This window comes from Orcinus orca, chromosome 2 (genome assembly GCF_937001465.1).
Source record: "Orcinus orca chromosome 2, mOrcOrc1.1, whole genome shotgun sequence".
NCBI lineage: Eukaryota > Metazoa > Chordata > Mammalia > Artiodactyla > Delphinidae > Orcinus > Orcinus orca.
Genome location: NC_064560.1, coordinates 174398194 through 174418693, shown reverse-complemented (window position 1 = coordinate 174418693; position 20500 = coordinate 174398194). Strand labels below are relative to the sequence as shown.

Genomic DNA, 20500 nt, shown 5'->3' with positions numbered 1-20500 from the left:
TCCCTGCTCCAAATGGCCCATGTGGACATCTCATCCGTGTCCGTTGGGTTCCCATTCTCCCCCACGCCCACACTCCTCTCTGCTAAACTTTCCTCAGCCTACCCCCCCATCAGCTTCTTCTCTATCACTTGTCCTCTTCTGCCTTCCACTCCCCAGCATCTTCCCCCTTCACCATGTACACCTGCTCGAGTTCTTCCCGCAACTTTCCCAGGCAACCAGACCTCAACCTCAAGACAGCTTCTTCCCCTGAAGAAAAGACAATCCATAAATCAGAAAAAAATCACCATTTATTGAGGGCTCATCCTGTGCTGTGCCAGGCACCACGTGACACTCTTTTTTTCATTCAATCCTCACAACAATCTCATTCCATAGCTACTACCATTCCAGTTTTACATTTGAGGAAATTGAAGTGCAGAGAGGGTAAGTCATTTCCTCAAGATTGCACAGCTAGAAACTGGTTGAGCCAATACTCCCTTCCCACTTGTCCTATGTTACAGTGTACTGACTGCACAGCTATGTTTCAAAAGCCTTAAAAAGGAGTACCCCCTGGGCCCAGCTCGAACGAACAAATCTCAGATGTGCACAAAAATTTAACCACAAAGATATTTGCATCCTTGTCTATAATAGCAAAAAATTTAGAAACAACCCAAAGGTCCAAGAATACAGGATTGGTTAAATTGTTGGATGTTTAGAATTCTATGTGACTAGCTATTAAAGTGATCACGTAGAAAAAATTGTCTGTGTTCATGATCTATGGTATAGAAAAACAAGATTATAAAACAGTATTCTGGCCTGGTGTTATGTTCATGAAAACTACAATGTATAAATTAAAAAGTATAAAACTAAAGTGTATATTGGAAAGGGAGAATCAAAACTTTTGGCAGGGCTTCCCTGGTGGCGCAGTGGTTGCGAGTCCGCCTGCCGATGCAGGGGACACGGGTTCGTGCCCCGGTCCGGGAAGATCCCACACGCCACGGAGTGGCTGGGCCCGTGAGCCATGGCCACTGAGCCTGCGCGTCCGGAGCCTGTGCTCTGCAACGGGAGAGGCCACAACAGTGAGAGGCCCGCGTTTGGCAGTGATTACCTCTGTAATGGGATTACAGGTGATTTTTATTTTATTTTGATTATCTGAATTTTCAAAGGTTTCACCAGGAGCATCTATTTCTTTTGGAAAGGAGGGGTGGAAGAAAAAAATCAGGAGGTGTCTGAGTTCTGAGCCTTTCCATTTATTATTGTTACCTATTAAAAAAACAAACATACTGTTCTGCTGGGAACATTTAAAAAACATTTTTATTACAAAAGCAATCTGTGTGCTCGCCAAAAACGAAAAATCAGAGAGTACAAACAAGCAAAGAGAAGAAAACAAAAAACACATTCCTTTCTCCCCAGAGACAACCAACATTAGCACCTTCGTGACTCTTCACAAGCCACGTTTCAGCTCTGCTCCAGGTACTAGTCGCTGGGTGCTCCCCGCCCCCCGTTGCCACGACTGGAAACATGAGTTTGGAATGAGGCTCACAGATTCCTCTGTGATCCCCAAAGAGCTCCTAAGACCGTCTGGGATCCCAGAACGACAACTTACTTAGGGTAGACCCCAGCCTGTCAGGGCGCACAACTCCTTGTGGGTCACAGAGGACGAGAGCCGTCAAGGGTGAGAGCCGTAAGAGTGATTCCCAACATATTTGGGGTTGCGACACTCTATCATCGTTGGATTTTGCAACCCTCCTTTGCCCTTCTAAAAGAACCCAAAGGACTGCACGATTTGTATGTGCCGTTTAGTACTTTTCCATCCATGCAGCTGAAGGGAATTAAGGTTACATTGGCTGTAAGACTATGACAACCCTCCTTCCCCACATCCCTTGGATAATTAGGGGCAATCACTCTGGGATGTCCTGGGTCAGGGCTGGGAATGGCAGCTTTGAGGAGCTGTGCAGGCAAGTTCTGCCATGAGGGTGGCTGTACCAGGCCTGGGAGGCCAGTTCCAGGGAAGGATGTCTCTGGGCCATTCTCTCTCTCTCTCTCTCTCTCTCTCTCTCTCTCTCTCTCTCTCTCTCTCTCTCACACACACACACACACACACACACACACACACACACACACTCAACAACAACAGGTTTCCAAGGCCCACCCTGCCCACGCCCTCTTTTACTGAAGCCCCACCTCGTGGGAAGGATGGGTCCCCCGCTGCTGGCACCTGACCCGACTAGGTCCACACCCTCAGCGCAGTCCTCAGGCAGGAAATGTCCCTAGAGCTGATACACAAGCCAAACCATTCCTGGTTTCTTCAGATGTTGTGATATCCAGTCATGGCCCAGACCCAGGGCCTACCCTCCCAACCCCAAGCTGCAGGAGTTGAGCTGGTCTCATTGCTACTCAGAACATTCAATCTTTCTTGAAACCTCAAAGATTTCGGGGAGTCTCTTCTCCTTTAGATGTGGCTCCTCTCATAGATAATAATAACTATATTATATAATATATATTATTATTATTATATATATTATAACTATATTATTATAGTTTCTGTTTATTAAACTCCTGATATGCCAGGCTTTTTATAATCATGTAATGTACCTGCAGTCTTTGGAAGTAGACACAATTATCTTCACTTCACAGATGAGAAAACTGAGGCTCCAAGAAGTAGAGTGATCTGCCCAAGGTCACACAACTAGTAACAGAGACAGGAATCCACCCAGACCTGCATGACCACATAGCTCATGCACTGCCCAGGAAGGTCGGTGCAGAAGGGAGCAAAGAGATTTTATAACCTTCCCCCATTCCATTTATAAAACAGCTACGTTGGAAAACAGATCAACAAACTGCTATATTTCACTTACTATGTGCCAGGCTCTGTTCTTGCACTTTGCATATATCAGCTCAATTTATCCTCCTCATATCACTAGGAGGTGAGTAGTTCTTTTTACAGATGAGAAAACTGAGGCACAGAGAACAGAGTAAACTTGCCTAAGGCCACACAGCAAGTGGTGGGGTCTGGACAGAAACCCAGCTCTAGACGGTGTGCTGCCTCTCCGATCCCAGGAGCAGAGGCCTCCCCTCTCCTAGTTCTTTGTCCTCCGACTTTCCTATGTCACCACCCTCCTCATCTTCAGGGAGAGTCCACACTTCCTCATCCCTCTCTGGGTGGTGGTGGTGTTCTCTTGTGAAACTGCTTTGTGAAACTATTTCTTGTGCAAGGCTGTCTTTGATTAGATCATTATCTAGATTTCCAAAGAACTGAGAGGAAGGTTTATCAAAGCAAAGGCTTGGAGTTGCTTTTGGAGAAATTAATCAATTAATTAATCAATTAATCAGCAAGGGCTTGAGAGCAGGTTTTGTCCCCAGCCCTGTGCTGGGCATCTATGAACACAAAAGACACCCAGGACCTGGCCTCAACTCTCAAGGAAACAACAGTAAAGACAGCATGTAGGACTTCCCTGGTGGTGCGGTGGTTAAGAATCTGCCTGCCAATGCAGGGGACACGGGTTCGAGCCCTGGTCCGGGAAGATACCACATGCCGTGGAGCAACTAAGCCCGTGCACCACAACTACTGAGCCTGCGCACTAGAGCCCGTGAGCCACAACTACTGAGCCCACGTGCCACAACTACTGAAGCCCATGTGCCTAGAGCCCGTGCTCTGCAACAAGAGAAGCCACCGCAATGAGAAGCCCGTGCTCCACAATGAAGAGCAGCCCACGCTCGCCGCAATTAGAGAAAGCCCGCGCACAGCAACAAAGACCCGACACAGCCAAAAATAAATAAATTTTTTAAAAAAAAGACAGCATGTAAGCTGTGCTCTGTGTGCTGGGTCTGTGCACAGCTGTATTTCATAAGATATACAGGAGAGGAGTCAGAAAAGTTGTTATGAAGGAGATGGAATTTGAAATAGGGTTTGAGAGAAGGGGCAAGGAAACCTTGTTCACTCTGATGGAGATAACAAAACTTGGCAGAAGGAAAAAAAGCAGTCCGGGCGAGAGAAACAACAGAAGTGTTTTCTGCATCCAAATCACTCAGATCCTCAGAAATAAACTAAAGAGAGAAAAAACTTGGATTATTTTTTCTGCCAAGTTTTGCTATTTCCATCAGTGAACAAAGAAAATCTCTTCCCCTAGCCGTGATGCTGCTTCTGGAATTGAAGAAGGGTGCTCTGCCTCATATGTCCACCAGGCGGCAGAGCTGCTACTTCTGTCGCTAGAGCTCCAAGTACAATCGATCCAGCGAGAAAGGTGAAGGATCCCAGACTCCTCCTCAAATCAGCAGGCTGGAACGGCCCTCGGCCAGCGGTGGGCACCAGTCTTCTCAGTCTTAGCTGCCTACAGTCAGGGAGGAAATAGAATATAGAATGTAAGAGGAAGTTGGGTAAACAGAAAGGGAAGAGAGAGAGAGACATTAAAGAAGCATTCCCTCACAGGATCTAACCTCTTTGTACCATGAAAAGACCTTCCAATGAGCAGAAAAGGGGTCTCCATGGGTTCAGGCTACCCATGCCTTCTGCTGTTGTCTTGACTGAGAAAAGTTAATGGGAGGCTTGGGTAACTATGAAAAATAATCAACTGCTAGTTTAAGACTGGTTTCAAGACAGCCAATTCGGGCTCTCTGGACAAGGGTAGCCATTCCAGCCACTGGAATGAGGAACTCTTGTGGTTTGGGGAGTACGACCCTCCTGGCCATCACCCCAGGCCCTGGTGTCATGCTGTGGGCTGTATGGGGCAGTAGGCATGCCACTGGCACCCTTTAGAGGAGCCCTGAAGTCAATATTTAGCTTTACTGTACATTCCACCATCTGAGCCAGGCAACCTGAAGCCACAAGAGCTGAGGGGGCTAGAGGGGAGGTGGAAGGGACACCAGTTTGAAGCCAGACATGTTGGCTTTTATCTGTCTCTGACTAGCTGTGCAACTTGCCGGAGTGAACCTGAGCCTTCCTTCCCCCATTTGTAAAATTGAAAGGCTGAATTAGAGCAATCGTACCTGATGTGCGTTCTAGCTCTGAAATTCTGAAAAACACACACTCCTTTGGCCAGAGGAACTGGGGAATGGGTGCGGGTTGAGGGTGGAGGGCGGTAGCCGCGACCAAGCAGCCTCAAGAGTCGACCCCACCCCTGCAGTCGGCTCCCCGGCAGTAGCCACTGCGGCACTGCCCGCCCCACCCCCGCCCTCATGGCCGGGCGGCGCACACCCACGGCTCCCTCCGAGACTTCTGGAATCTCGCTGGATTCCTCCCAGGAATGTTTATTGCCCTTTACATCTGCAAATCGCTTTACATCAGCAACCCTACTGCGCGATTATTAACCATCGCCGCAATATTCCTGGTTCCGCCTGTAAGAGGAATTGCGGGGGTCTGGATTTATGAAGGTGAAATCCGAAAGTAATTTGCCTGGGATTCACTCAATAATCAGTTAGCAACAGTTAATTAAGCGCCTAATACGAGCAAGGCGCAAAGAGACGCACAAATCCAGTTACTATGGAGGTCAGAATTGTAGGGGTCCTCAAAGAACTTCACTGATATTCCAATTATGTAATGCGCCGCTCCCCCCCGCCAACGCCTGTAACTAAAAGGTGATGGACGATCTCCCCTCACAAGCCTGACGACACAGAGCCCCACCCCCGAAGTTCATTTTACGAGGCTAGGTAAAGGGAAGTGACCTTCCCAAGGTCACTTATCCCCCAAGGGGCAACGCTGATCCCAGAACCTCGGCCTTCAAAGCTTTTCACTGCGCCATGGACGAGAATTTTAAGTTCAAGCCTATAAAATGTAAAATAGTGAGGCGAAGGATGGCTGTTTCCATGATTTCGGGCACAGAGTGAGAAAATCGTGATCCCAGCTCTCCCACCCCAAACAAACGAAACAGCCCAAATCTTGGCTACAGCCTCAACGAGACAAATGTTTGGGACCCCAGAGTTCATCCATCAGTCATCCACGCCTTCCCTCGGGGTCCCTATCGCCCCTGCCCCTCGCCTCCGCTCGGGTGTCGGGGATGGGTCTGGGGTCGCGTGGAACCGAGCGGCCCGCAGCAGCCCCACGGGGGCGTGGCCGGGGACAGAGGGCGGGGGAAGGCGGGAGTCCGGCTCCCAGCCTAGTCCAGACGGGCGGCGCCGTGGCTGAGCCAAATATGGGCAGAGCGGAAGCAGCGGGCAGACGTCACGGCGCCGGGTGGGGGCCGAGCTGCGGGGCCGATGACGGGAGGCGCTGACGGCACCTGCGTCTCACCATAGAAACCAAACAGTAAATAGAGGAATTGCGAGCTCCTGGCGCGGCCCGACCCAGCGACCTGGCCTGAAGCAAAGGGCCGGAAGCTGGGAAGGGCCGGGAGAGACCTGGGCTTGGCAGAGGAAGGCAGGGGCGCGGCGAGGGTGCTCCGAGGGCGGAGAAGGGACGCCGAGAGAGCACCCCCTCTGACAGGTCCTTGGGAAGCCGGCTCTCCCTCAGCCCAGGATCCAGCAGGGGCAGGTCAGGAACAGAAAGAAGCCCTCCTGGATGGAAAGAAGCCTTCCTGTCCTTTTTGAAGGGCTTCCACGGCCTGCAAGGTTGTTGGGGATATTGGTGTTTCTTTGTTTTTCCTTACTAGTGTCTAAGAATTCACACATTGGGACCGCACTACCCGGACTCAAATTCCAGCTCCGCCACTCTAGTTGGCTGATCTTGAGCAGATCACAATCTTCTGTGCCCCCGGACTATATTATCTATAAAATAAGGGTAATAGCAGGACTTACCTGGATTCATGAGTTAATATAAATGTGTGTGTGTGTGTGTGTGTGTGTGTGTGTGTTTGGAACAGTGTCTAGCGCATTGTGAACCTCAATTAGTGCTAGCTGTTAATTTTTTTTTTTTTTTGCGGTACGCGGGCCTCTCACTGTTGTGGCCTCTCCCGTTGCGGAGCACAGGCTCCGGACGCACAGGCCCAGCAGCCATGGCTCACGGGCCCAGCCGCTCCGCGGCACGTGGGATCCTCCCAGATCGGGGCACGAACCCGCGTCCCCTGCATTGGCAGGCGGACTCTCAACCACTGCACCACCAGGGAAGCCCAGCTGTTAATTTTTATTCCTAAGCAACACAACAGTGGGTTAGTAGTTTAGTCAACTACTAAATTATACTACTGATGATGTAATGGGTTTTTTCTTTATTCGTTTTTTAGTTTTAAAATAAATAATTTTAAAATAATTTTCCAGACTTCCCTGGTGGCGCAGTGGTTAAGAATCTGCCTGCCAATGCAGGGGACACGGGTTTGAGTCCTGCTCCAGGAAGATTCCCACATGCCATGGAGCAACTAAGCCTGTGCACCACAACTACTGAGCCTGCACTCTAGAGCCTGTGAGCCACAGCTACTGAGCCCATGTGTGACAACTACTGAAGCCCGCGTGCCTAGAGCCCGTGCTCCACAGGAGAACCCACCGCACTGAGAAGCCCGTGCACTGCAACGAAGAGTAGTTCCCACCCTCCGCAACTAGAGAAAGCCTACCCAACGCAGCCAAAAATAAATAAATGTATTTAAAAAAGAAAACAGTAATCCCAGCAACTGTTTAGAACTTAAAACAACAAAAGATTTTTTCAGGAAAGAGTATTTTGTCACTGATGATGTCTAGAATTGCCAGTTCATGGTGTTAATTAAAAAGCAGACCAAGTTGAACTGGTTTTATTATTACTTTTAAATTCTCAGCAGGTAATGTGGATGACACACATTGTGTGTGTTTTGTGGTTGACAGACCCTAGTGTGATCCCCAGTAATTCCTGCCTGCTGGTGTCCATGTTGGGAATTTGTGTGATTCCCTCCCCTTGAGGTAGAACCTGAGGCTTGCTTCTAAGCAACAGAATATGTGGAAAAGGTAATGGGATGTCACCCCTAGATTATGTCGTGGTATGTACATATATATATATATATATATATATATATATATATATATATATATATATATCTCCATCTTGCTAGCACACACTAGTAGGTTTTCCTGCTGGGCTTGAGGAAGTGAGCAGCCATGTTGAGGAAGCTCTCAGGACAAGGAGCTATGAGCAGCCTCTAGGACCTGAGGGTGGCCTCTGGCCAACAACCCGGATGAGCTCAGAAGCAGATTGTTTCCCATTCAAGCATCCAGCTGAGAGTGAGCTTGTCTGACACCTTGATTGCAACCTTGTGAGACCTTGAACAGAGGACTGAACTAGGCTGTGCCTGGACTCCTGACCCACAGAGACTGTGAGATAATGAATACGTGTTGTTTTAAGCTGCTTGATTTGTTGTGATTTGTTATACAGAAGCAGAACACTAATCCACCCTCTTTGCCTGTACCTAGCACTTGCTTGGTGTCCCACTGTAGCACTGCATATGCTGCTCAGACCTTCTACCCTAAATGATGTGGTGTGGGCCTCTTCAATGCATTGCCACAGTCGTCATCTGATGTCATCAATGTTTGGAAGCTGTAGGGGTGGTTTGAGATTTTTGAAACCCACTCCTGATTTGGAAGCGGAAACAGTCTCAGAGGGGTTAGAGTGTCACCCTAGGTCATAAGAAGTACATATTTAGGGGCAGATTTAACATTCTAGCAAAGCAGTTAAGCACTTTGGACTTTAGAGTCACAAAGAGCTGATTTCAAATCTCAGATCTGCTACTTAGCAGTTGTGTGACCTCGGTTAACTCAACTTTTCCTAGATCATCTTCCTATTGGTAAAATGAGGATCCTAATTGTATCTGCCTCATAGGTTTGTGGTGAGGACTAAATGAGAGTATCCGTTCAACAAAACAATTACTGTGTGCCCATTATGTGCTAGTTGCTAGAGGCAAAATGATTAGCAAAGCAAATCTGGTCTCCGACTTAGTGTTGCCTGTAAAGTACATGGCACAGCCTGGAACGTAGCAAGCACATGTGAAATGCTGACCATTATCAATACTATATCCTAGGTTCTATCCCAACCACATGCCTCCAGACAAGCTCTATAATTGACATTATAGAACATCTACCATGTAATTCCAACCACCTACATCCCCTCCCCACCCCATTTTTCCACAGGTATCTTGAGCTCAATGTGTCCAACACAGGACTTACCTTCTTATCCCCCAAACCTGCTCTTCTTCCTAGAGTCACAAAGTCACTGGGGGACCCACAAGCCTCCTTGTGGGTCAAGCCTGGTACAGCTGGAAGTGAGCTTGGATTCCTCCCTCTCCCTCACCTCCCACATCCACTCAGTCACCAAGTCCCAACAGTCCTACCTGCTAATTACCTCTTGTTCCCTCCCTGTTCCCACCACCACTGTCTGGGTTCAACCTACACACAACTGAACTAAGTAAATACCAGGCTCTTCGTGGCCTGGCCACAGTTACCTCTTGTTGGCCTGTCTCCAGCCCCCTCCACTTTGATGTGGCAATATTGATGTAAATGAAATCAACTGTACTTATACGATGCTCTATAGTTTACATCTCCCACCCACTCTTCCCCCAGCCCTGCATTTTATAGTCCGGCAAAACTAACTGTGTTGTCTTCTGGGTCTGTGCCTTTACAGCGTATATCCCTCTGCCTCCTGGAATCCTCCCTCTGCCGCTTGCTCATCTAGCAAATTCCATCCATCTTTGAAGCCCAGCTCAGCGGTCACCTTCCCAGAGACTCCCTCAGGTAGAGTTCATCACTCCCTCCTTCTCATAACCCCTGCACATCTCTTGTCAATTTTCATTGCTACAGTGTGTGTAATACGTTTATGTGTCTTTCTCCCTTTCCAGGCCAGGAACTCCAGCCTGTGCCTTCTTTGCATCTGAATCCAGCACCTGATACAGAAACTTTTTTTGGTTAACATTTATTTGTTTATTGTTTATTGTGGCTGTGACGAGTCTTAGTTGCAGCACGCGGGACCTTTGTTGAGACATTCAGACTTCTTGGTTGCGGCACGCATGTGAGATCTAGTTCCCAGATCAGGGATCGAGCCCAGGCCCCCTGAACTGGGAGCATGGAGTCTTACCACTGGACCACCAGGGAATTCCCTGGAAAGTTGTTGTTTTTTTTTTTTTTTTGGCTGTGCTGGGTCCTCATTGCTGCGCGTGGGCTTTCTCTAGTTGCGGCGAACGGGAGGGCTACTCTACATTGTGGTGTGCAGGCTTCTCATTGTGGTGGCTTCTCTTGTTGCGGAGCACAGGCTCTAGGCGCATGGGCTTCAGTAGTTGCAGTATGCAGGCTGAGTAGTTGTGGCACGCGGGATCTAGAGCGTAGGCTCAGTAGTTGTGGTGCACGGGCTTAGTTGCTCCACGGCATGTGGAATCTTCCCGGACCAGGGCTCGAACCCGTGTCCCCTGCTTTGGCGGGCAGATTCTTAACCACTGGTCCATCAGGGAAGCCCCCTGGAAACTTTTTATTGAATGAGATGAAGTCCATGCTTGCTCCAGAGGATATATATTTTCTCCCTTGACCCCCATCTCCCTAAATTATAAAGCAATAAATAATAGCTCACCCTTCTATAATACTCCTGTGTGCCCAGGCACTGTAATGAGCTCCATAGAGACTAACTTATTTAATGCTCACAACAACCCCAGAGGTGGATACAATTATTATCTCCCTTTCACAGATGAGGAAACTAAGGTGCAGAGAGGAGAGGTAAACTGCCCAAGGTCAAGGAGCCAGAATTCAAAGCTGAGTCCATGCTCTGAACCACTCTGCTCTATTGGATCCAATTCCTCGAATCCAGATTAATTTATCATTTTTCTTTGATAAATTTAGCTGCAATGACAGTCTCATGATTGACTAAAAAGCCTGAAAATGAATCACTGTTTCTGTAGCTCTGACCACAAATTGCTCCCCGAAGTGAACATGGGAGCAACTGGGGCCTGCGCCATTTACCCTTATGTTGGAGGTGCTGCATTTTGCTCCACTCGCTTCAGCAGCGTCCCCTTCCTACATGTAGCTGCTTCTAATGTAGCTGATGCTCAAATCCCTCCGGGTTCTTATTCTCATCAACTGAATGAACCAAACCTCAGCACCATGTCAGTTTGAGCTGAAAGTTAAAACAGTTTATTAGTTAAGAAGATCCAATGCATCAGGACAGGCAGCCTCCTTGGGACAACAGCCAGAGCCCTTTCTGATCTTTGTTCTCCTGGGCAGTTGAACAGTGCTCGAGAAGAGCAAAGGAAAGGCAGCTTAGATCAGCCTGTGGATCGGTGTGTGGAGCCATTGAAATGAATTGCGTTACAGCTAAGCCAGTTTATGCTTCTGTTGCATTCACCTGAGTGCAAAGTGGACCTCTATTACGCCAGCACCCTTCAGGGACTTTGAACTCGTTCATCTGGAGGCAGTACACTTTATTCCCATCTGCTTTTGCCCAGGTCTGGGCATATTCTTGTAAATGATGATTGTGATAATGATATTGATATTGGTAATGATCGTGATAGCCGCTAACCCTATTCTTCTCTTCTCATGCAGAATAAATCGTAAGTTTTATAATTTAGCACACCAAGTGCAAGGATCCAAAACTCAAATGCGTTTGTGGGATAGTCTGAAAATTTTATTTTATATCAATGAGAGTGAAAAACATTGTTTTGTTTGTTTCCTGGAAGATGATGATACTTAAATTTACATATGCATCTAGTCTTCATTTGGTATTGAAATAAATTTCTCAATTTGTAATTAGTCTAGAAGTGTCACTGACCTGCAGCATACTTGTATTTTGGGGTACCCCTCAAAATTCCTTCCCAAGCCAGCTAGTTCGTTGCCTTAATATTGTAGAACTCTTGACAAGAATTTTTTTTAAAAAACAAGAAGCCTTGCTCTTTCACTCAGGAAGAAATCTATGAAGAACATGGCTCATCTTCACTGTTAAGTTCTAGTTATCTCCCTTTAGATGTTTTTGTCAGTTTAATCCACCTTCATTCATTCATCCATCTCCATTCATTTAACAAGCATTTGAGTCCCTAGTAGTCCTTGGGGCTAGAGAGTTGATCAAGACAGAAAAGGTCCCTGCTCACATGGAACTTACAGGCAGTGGTGAAGGGTAGAAATTTGTTAAAAAGGGAAAGGAAACATAAATAAGGTGTTGCAGAGAGTGATAGAACGACCTGGGAAGGCTTCTTGGAGGGGATGTTCTTTGAGCTGAGTCCTGACCAACAGGAAGGAGCCAGCCTGGGAAAAGAAGCCCATGCAGAGGGACAGCAAGTGCAAAGGTCCTGCAGCAGGGACAGGCATGCTATGTGTCAGGCACGGAAGGAAGGTCAGTGAGCAGAGTGGTGTCCACGGAAGGACAGGAGATGGTGGTGGAGAGGAGTCAAGAGTGAGCTCTTTAATATTTATAGCAAAACAGCACAGCTTACAATGCTCTGAGATTCAGCATTCAAGTGATGCTCATATCTCATTTATTTTGTGAGGAATATGATTATTCTGTGTTTGGAGGAAGTCTTACACACAGCTGAAAGACTGAATTTTTGTTTTCAATTTTTTTTTTTACTTGAAAAACATAAAAACTTCAGCTGATTTCCTTAAAGTAATCTGAAAACTTTTACTTTGCCTCTGTCTCTACTTTGTCCATTAATTAAAGAGAGCATAATTGATTTACTTTCTTTCATGCATGGAAAGTTGCTGTTGATACAAAATTACTGTTATTAGAACAAATTGTTAAACGCTACCCTTTAATTTTGAGAATTACACAAGATGCAGGGATGTGCAAAGATGATGCAGAGTCTACAATCCACTATTATATAAAGATAATTCTCTTTTCTTCTACCCTTTTTCCATCTAAAATTAATTTGGAGCTGGAAGCACAAAGGCAGTGCATTCACTTTGAAGTTGAATTGGCAGAAGTAATCCAGGGAGGCAGCGGAGGAATTCCAGGAGCCAAAGATGGAACTGGGGTATATGTTTGAAGCCAGACATAAAAGATATGAAATCCCCATTGCTTAATATCATAACAGGGCCTGGAATAGGAGAATTGAGAGAGTATGTGTGGAATATATTTCTGCTTGTGGAAATAGTGCAGAATTTATTCATTTATCCACCCAGCAAATATTTGTTAACCCTGTACTATGTGCCAGGCACTAAGCCAGGTCTGGGGATCCATTAATGAACAAATTAGACATTCTCCCCATAAAGAAATGACCCCCTTGCATCCTTATTTCCATCTCTTGCTATTATATGAGTATCTTTTGTATCAGTGAACGATGGTGCCCTGAGATAGTCATTTTGTTGAGACCAGTGTAAGGCCATATCATGTGGGTAGTGATAGTCTTTCCCAAAAGAAAGTTGACATTCCCAATGTTCATCATGCTTGGGAGTTGTTGAATCCTGAGCCAGGAAAAGAGGATTTGGAAGGAGCCCCTTTAGCTAGAAAGAGAGGGAATTCGTTTCTTCTCTTGATCCCATGAGAATGGTGGGCAGAGAGCTTGGTGGGATGTCAACCCAATGGCGGACCCTATAGGTCCTCTGAGAAGCCTGTTAAAGAGATTCTCTGTGTGCGAGGCCCTCTCCTGGGCCTTTAATGCAGGCTTGCTGATGGAGCAGCCTGGTCTCAGCTGGGCTATGGTGAGCTAGAAGAAGGGTCTGCGTGCAGGCAGAGGTCAGGGCTGTCAAGTGAAAAGCAAGCCTCTCTCTCTAATCAGCACGGGGCTGACGGAAGCCATTAGTCAGGTCTCCAGGAGTTCAGTGTCCAGGGCTAGAGGTTTAGCTTCCCTTCCCCATCTGAGAAATCTCCTTCCACGTGTTGTTATTACTGTACATGTAGGGGATCCAGCTGGTTTCCTTCAGATATCTTCTTGTTACTTCAGATCTAGGTGTTAGTTACAGTAATTCTGTATCCAGTTTAGGTCCTATCTAAAGACTACAGAAAATTTACCCTCTGGACAGCAAACAGGGAGTCTAAGGCCATTTTCATGATTGCCCGACAGGCAAAAATAATATGCAAGTGATGTGTGAAAGGTCAGTGCTCTTAAGAGCCTAAAGCAAGTTGCTTTCAAATGTCAGTTATTATGTGAGGAGCTGGGAGATCATAGGTGTGAACACCACCCTCAGTGGAACTGTCATTTTAAATTAAAACTTTCAACTTGGCTGAGTATGACATCCCATAACCACCCAGTGATTTTTACTATCACCAAAGCATTAGAAGGCTGGCCCTGAAGCTCCTCTTCCACCTGGCACGGGTGCAAACCTGGGCTCTAGCTTCCGAGCTTGGTGCCCACATGATAGCAGAGAGCAGTGGAGGAAGGACGCCACCTCCTCTCTCTGTGGTTGGTACCTGTGCATGGAAGCACCCCATCACCAGAGGTGTCCCAGACAAAGGTCATGTTCTTCATTAAGGTGATAAAGTTTCTAAGTTAAAGCGTATTCAGTCATGTTGACTTCTCCTTCTCGAGCTATCATGTAACTTTTTATTTACCGAATGATCGACCATTGTTTGTACTGTTTGAGATCTCTCGAATTCTCAGAGCCAGCTTTTTCTTCCCCAGTGAATGTCAGGCATATGTTAAAGAAACTTCAGAAATTACAATGCATGTATTACAAATGGATAGGGATGAGAACCCCCCTCCTTTCTTTCTGAGAATAAAAAGAATACAACTAAATGTATGTCTGTTTGAGTTAAGGACTGAAGAGTTAAGGACTGAAAAGTTGTGTGTTTATTTTTTTTCCTAACCAGGTGAAAACTTTTTCATTTTCTTTTTTTGGCCACACCACGAGGCATGTGGGATCTTAGTTTCCGGACCAGGGATCAAACCCCCGTCCCCTGCATTGGAAGGGCAGAGTCTTAACCACTGGACTGCCAGGGAAGTCTGAAAACTTTTTTTTCTTTTAAACCAAGTGTTAAGAGGCAGTTCAGCCTGATGGATACGGTAATGAATGAAGTTAAGATTCCAATCCCAATAGTGGAATATTGAGAAAGTCATCATTCTAACCGTTCAATTTGCTCTCCTTTAAGGAGGGAGTAACCTTCACATGATTTTGTGGCAAAAAGTTAAAGTGGTTCGTGCAAAACTTAATTGTTTGCTAAAAGGATTCCTAGAAGACCAAGACATTTAGTATTAGCACAACTAGACTTAAACATGCCCCTCTTTGACTTTTAAAACAGAAAAAGGAAGACGTGTTCTCACAAAAGCTGTTACAAAGCAGTTTCCCATTCCGAGAATCTCTAAGGGGAGACTCAGCACTGCAAGGTGAAGACACGCGTTTGTACAATTTTCCAACGTCAGCTCCAGAGTTTCTCTCTTTTTGATAAGGGATCAAACAGAGGGGTGTGTCCCCTCCAGGAGCTACCCTTCTTGACAAACTGGTCTCCAATGATACCTTCTGGAATCTTACAAAACTTCCAGAATGAAAAGAGCACGAGGTTGGTCGCATTCAACTTAAATGCTTTTATTGACAATGTCTTTGAACAATAAGCAAACAATGCTTAAATTTTTCATTCAGATTCACTTTCCACATGTCAAAAGACTTCAAGGTAGAAAAAAATAAAATAAAAATATAAATATCTGAGAATCCATCTTAATAAATAAATTAAAAACACAATAAAACGTTTTCATGGAAAACTGTTAATGTCAGAACATTCAGACCACCTCAACAATGCATGATCAGTAACGTTACAATGAACATTGATGTTGAAGAAAAACTACAGTACATGGATATAGCTATTTATTTCTATCTACCAGAAAATAAAGTCATATCTTTTCTTAGTTTAATATTGGTCATTGCTAATCAGAACACACAATTGCCAGGAACACAGTAGTTATTGTTAAAATCAGCTGCACTAGATACAATTTGAAAATATCCAGCACCAGGTTAATTCCAAAACAAACCCCAATAGATTAGTTAATGCTATGAGAAGACTAAAGAGAAAGAGAAAAGAGACACAGACCCAGGCCTGGCTCAACATGCTACTAACTACCAGCTCTCAGATGTGTCACTGGGAACAATACACACTCCATGCGTTTTGCTACATCTCCGGAAGAGGTAAGGACTTGAGTCCACACATGGATGCTGTCAAGTCCTTGAGGCCCACAGCCTGGTGTGTTTCACGCACAGATAAGGTCCTCCCTAGGTCTATGGGAACCCTCGAGGGAAGACGTGTTCCTCCTCTCTGTAATGCACCGACTCGGGCAGTGGCACGTGCGTGCCTGCTGCCTCCCCTCTCTGCCTGCTCACAGGGCCAGCAGCGTGGGTGAGCTGAGCGAGTCAGAGGAGGGCTCGTTGCTGCTGCTGCCCTTGCGGTGGGCAGCCGCACAGCTGGGGAAGGAGTCAGCCTCAGGGTAGGTGAAGACAAAGGAAGACGTGTAAGTAGTGCAGCTGGGTGTACAGGTGACCACCGGGGTGCACAGGGGTTCCAGCTCTGTGGCCATGGGCCCCATCCCCAGGGAGCCACCGTGCAGGGGCTCCCAGTCTGCTGCATAGAAGGAACCAGACAGGTCCATGTCTGGCACAGAGCGGGCGGTCTCAGAGCCGCTGGGCCTGGACGATGCTGGGAACAGGAAGTCATCAAAGGGCTCAGCCTTCAGCTCCATGCTGCTGATGCTCTTGACAGGCTCCACTGAGGGCTTGGGCTCAGGGTCATTAAGGAGGGGTAGGGTGAAGGCCTCCTCAGATTCGGGGGTGGCGGCTTCAGGCAGGCCCCCGCTCAGATCAAGGGAAGCCACAGACATTTCTTCTGGGAAGCCCATGTCATCAGGGATCTTGCAGGCAGGTCGGTGAGCTGCCAGGATGAACTCTAGTTTTTCCTTCTCCTTTAGCAGGTTGGCAATCTCAGTCTGCAAAGCAGACTTCTCATCTTCTAGTTGGTCTGTTTCCTGGATAGAGAGGACAAAGCAAAGCATAAGACACGATCTTACTCAAGGACGCTGCTCCCTTATGTCCAATCTCCAACTTTCCCCTTAAGTTTTAAAAAGAAATGAGCCATGGGATCTACCTACCGCTTGGAGTGTGTCAGTCAGCTCCCTCCTCCGGTTCCGGCATTTGGCTGCAGCCATCTTATTCCTTTCCCTTCGGATTCTCCTTTTCTCCTCTTCTTCTGGGGACAACTGGGTGGTTGGGGGGGGGGGAAGAACAGCATTCAGTATCAGTGTCTGCCCTCAGCTCCATTCACCCACCCCAGTGACACTGGCTCCTGCAGCTTCCCAGCTCCTAACACCTCTTCTATGAAGCCATTTCTAACCTGCAGTTGCAAGCTGGGTGTGACTTGCATTAAAATAAGAACCTCAGCAAGAGCCAAAGAAGAGCCCAGACTGAAAACATGAGACAGGAACCTATTAGGGAAGAAACTACACATTAGGGTATTTCTTAGAGTGGGACTATCAGAGCCTAACTTGGGATGGAAAGGGCTTGGAGCCAGGGCTCCCTGTTCGGGATATCTAGTCATTTCCATCAATGGCTTCACCCTGTCCGCTGGGCTCCCCACCTCCACCAGTGCTGAAGCCACACTACGCCCACCCCAGGGAAGGTGCTGAGAACTCACCTGTTCCACCTTGCCCCTCCTGCCAATGCTCTGAGCTCTGCCTCCGGTCATGGTCTTCATGACTCCAGCCCTGGAGTAAGCCCCAGCCGAGGGGGTGGGGACTCCATAGGGGTGGGGGGCTCTGGTCTGGGATGGGGCCACGGAGGAGACCAGGGTGGGCTGCACTAGCCACTGCAGGTCCGGGCTGGTCGAGATGGCGGTCACTGTTGGGATGAAGTTGGCACTGGAGACGGCCAGATCGGTGCAGAAGTCCTAGAATGAAACAGAAGGAGAAAGCTGACGTGAGTGAGCAGATTCTGGACGCAAGTGGGGTGAGCAGAGTTCCCAGTGCCGCATGCAGCAGGGAGAGAGGGAGGAGAAACCGTTCTGCCATGGACTGCTCAGGTCTTTTTACATGCCCCTCATCCTGGATGAAAGGTTTCCCCCTTTCTTCCCAAGAATTCCGCAGCGCAGTGCCTTTTTCCTCCATCCTGCTGCTGCGTTCCCGTTATCCCTTCAGCATCACTCTCTTGAAAGGGGGTTTGTTATAAATATCTCTGACGTCTGCGCTGACGCAGGCGCCGCTCCGGAGTCTCCTGAATGAACTCGCTTTTTATCAATGAAACTGCCTTACACACCCGCCTGCTTCACCCCACCCCTCCTCCTTGCTCCAGGCTGCGAGGGGAGGGGAGATTGCCGCTTTTTGCCGCCTCCCCAGAGGCGCCGGACTCTAGTTGGCGAGTCTTTGCTTGGGACACTTTTGTCCCAGCTAATGTCAGAGATCAGTCAGGGAGGGCGGGCCGGGGGCAGCTCAGAATGAGCCTGCCGCGGGAAAGGAGAACCAATTCTTATTATGACAAGCTTCCGTGCGCTCCGAACAAGTTCGGGAATCCGGAGGTAGGGCTGCTCTGGCCGGGGCAAGCTTCCCTCCCCGCCGGCGAAAGGGCTCCTCGATTCGTCTTCCTGAGCCGTCCCTCCCCGGTTTCTCCTCCCCGGTGACCCCGAGCCCCGAGCCCTGAGTCCCGGGCCCCGCGGCAGCGCGAAGCCAGCCTCACCTGCGCATTGACGGGAGAGCCCATACTGGAGAAGGAGTCGGCCGGTGAGTGGTAGTAGGAGAGGCTGTCCCCGGCCGGGGAGGCGCTGCTGCAGCGGGAGGATGACGCCTCGTAGTCGGCGTTGAAGCCAGAGAACATCATGATCGCGGGTAGTCAAAGCCGGGCGAGGGGCTGAGGGAAGGAGGCAGGTAGGTAGGAGCTGTGCGGCAGAGCTAGGTAGGAGCGCTGTTGCTGCTCGCTCGCTGCGCCGCCGCCAGCTCAGTCTCAGCTTCTTAGCTGCTTGCTGCCGATGCGGTTGGGAGTAGTAGGCGCCGCAGCCACCGCTTTTATAACCCTTTTGTGAATGAGCCCTACACGTCACGGGGCGCAACCATTGTGGCTCTCGAGGGGTGTCGCGCGGGCCTGGCCACATCTTCGGTCTCCTTGCCGTCTCCGCCGCCCTCGCAGATCCCTGCCTCCCGTCTTGTCGTGTTTCTTTATCTTGTGAGCGTTTCGCAATCTGGGTCTTGGGGTGGCTTGGAGTCCCAGAGATGAGGGACTTCGGGGATGGCTCCCCCCACGACTGCAGGGAACGGCCGTGGAAACCTGCTGACGCAGATGTCCTAATATGGACATCCTGTGTGAAGGGGAGGGAGGGATTGACGGGAACTGCTCGCGGGCTGCAGCCAACACCGAGGGTGCAGCGCGGGGGGAGGCGGGGGCCGCGGCCAGGGGGAGGGGAGGAGGGAAAGGAGGAGAAGGCGAGGGAACATTCGCACCTGGTTCAATGCGGACCCTTGTTCCCGGGGTGGGAGGATGGGGTGGGGGCGCCCTTCTACCCCTCTACGGAAAGCGGGGCACATTCTGAGGCTCTGGTATAGACGAAACAGGTACACAGCCCCGAGGGCTTAAGCCTCGGCCCCCGAAGGAATGCGCCTCCACCCCCATTCCCCATTCTAGCCCTAATTTAGGGCAAACTGTGGGAGCAGACCCTCAGCCCCTCGCTTCAAGCCCCCGGACTCCAGCACTACTAGGATTGTTACTGCGTTTGGAAGCAGAAAGTCGGGGGATCCAAAATAAGAGAATACGATAACCTACTTTACCTACGATGCTGGGAATTTTCATTTTAATTTTTTTGTTTTTAAGGAAAAAGGCGCATTTTTTTTTCTTGGCCATATATGACATGTTAGTGTTACTGTCAAACCCCTGAGAAACTAGCCAATAAACATTCTGCAGAACCTCCATGCAAGGGTGTCTGGAGGGTTCGTTTGCCTGGTTCTGAGCTTGGGCCCGGGGCCTGGGGGTGTTATGTGGACAAGGTCATCAGTTCTGGGTACCGGATGGAGTGAGCTCTTGGGGGAGCGCAAGTCCGTGCTGGGGAGGTGGGGGTGGTTCGGTGCCCCAGGAAGCTGGTGATTGGGAGCCCGCAGCCAGTGATTTTCCAATACGGACTTGGAGGGGGGAGGACCGGGGGCGCTTGGAAGGACCGTGCCCAGCAGCGCCCAGGCCGGAATCCTCGGCGTCTGGGGCCTCAGGCACCGCTCGGTGGCCTGGAAAACAGGGCTTTGGGGCAGCAAGGTACTCTATAGTGCGCTGCGCCCCCCAGAAGCCCCCAGCCTCCTGCTCGGATGCAAAGGACAGCCGAGGTCAAACTGCCCCGGGTCGGTCCCAGCGCGCCGGCCACCTCCGGGACGCGAAGCCACAAGTCCCCGTAGAGACACAGGTCCCTGTGTCCCTTCCCCCACTCTTCGGGCCCGGGGGTCACGGTGGTCACCTGGAGAGGGGCGAGGCAGGATTAGGGCTGCGGGCGGATCCTTCGGGACGCGCGGGGAGCGGGACCGCCGACCTGCCTCCCGCCGCCGCACCCGAGAGCCAGGCGATCCTGCTATAGATAGAAACAGGGAAGCAGCTGTTTACAGCAACACTGCGCCGCCAGGGCAGTCTCCAGGCGACGCCGAGCGGCCGGGCGCGCCGTCGGCCTGGCGAGGCCGCCCTCCCTCCTCGCTCCACGGGGGCCTCGGCCTCCCCGGCCCGGCAGCAGCCACTCCCGCCGCCTGACCTCATCTGCCCAGTCCGGGGGCTGAGTGCGGCTTGCGCGCGGCTGGGC

At 49.2% G+C, this 20500-nt stretch overlaps 1 protein-coding gene and 1 long non-coding RNA gene across 6 annotated transcripts in view; one reads left to right on the top strand and one right to left on the bottom strand.

The window, feature by feature from the left end:
* The first annotated feature begins 6222 nt into the window (after positions 1 to 6222).
* Positions 6223 to 20500, top strand: part of LOC125963642 (uncharacterized) — a 48521-nt gene continuing 34243 nt past the window's right edge. For 3 of the 5 annotated variants that reach the window (XR_007475874.1, XR_007475870.1, XR_007475871.1), the window contains exons 1-2: positions 6223 to 6442; positions 9482 to 9591. This is a non-coding gene — a long non-coding RNA (uncharacterized LOC125963642). The other 2 variants (XR_007475873.1, XR_007475872.1) reach the window with 2 other exon arrangements.
* On the bottom strand, positions 15271 to 18737 carry FOS (Fos proto-oncogene, AP-1 transcription factor subunit). The gene is made up of 4 exons (XM_004262254.4): positions 18415 to 18737; positions 17381 to 17632; positions 16839 to 16946; positions 15271 to 16715 (listed from the first exon to the last, which is right to left on the bottom strand). Exons 1-4 carry the CDS (start codon positions 18553 to 18555, stop codon positions 16074 to 16076), a joined length of 1143 nt encoding a protein of 380 aa, XP_004262302.1. The 5' UTR covers positions 18556 to 18737; the 3' UTR covers positions 15271 to 16073.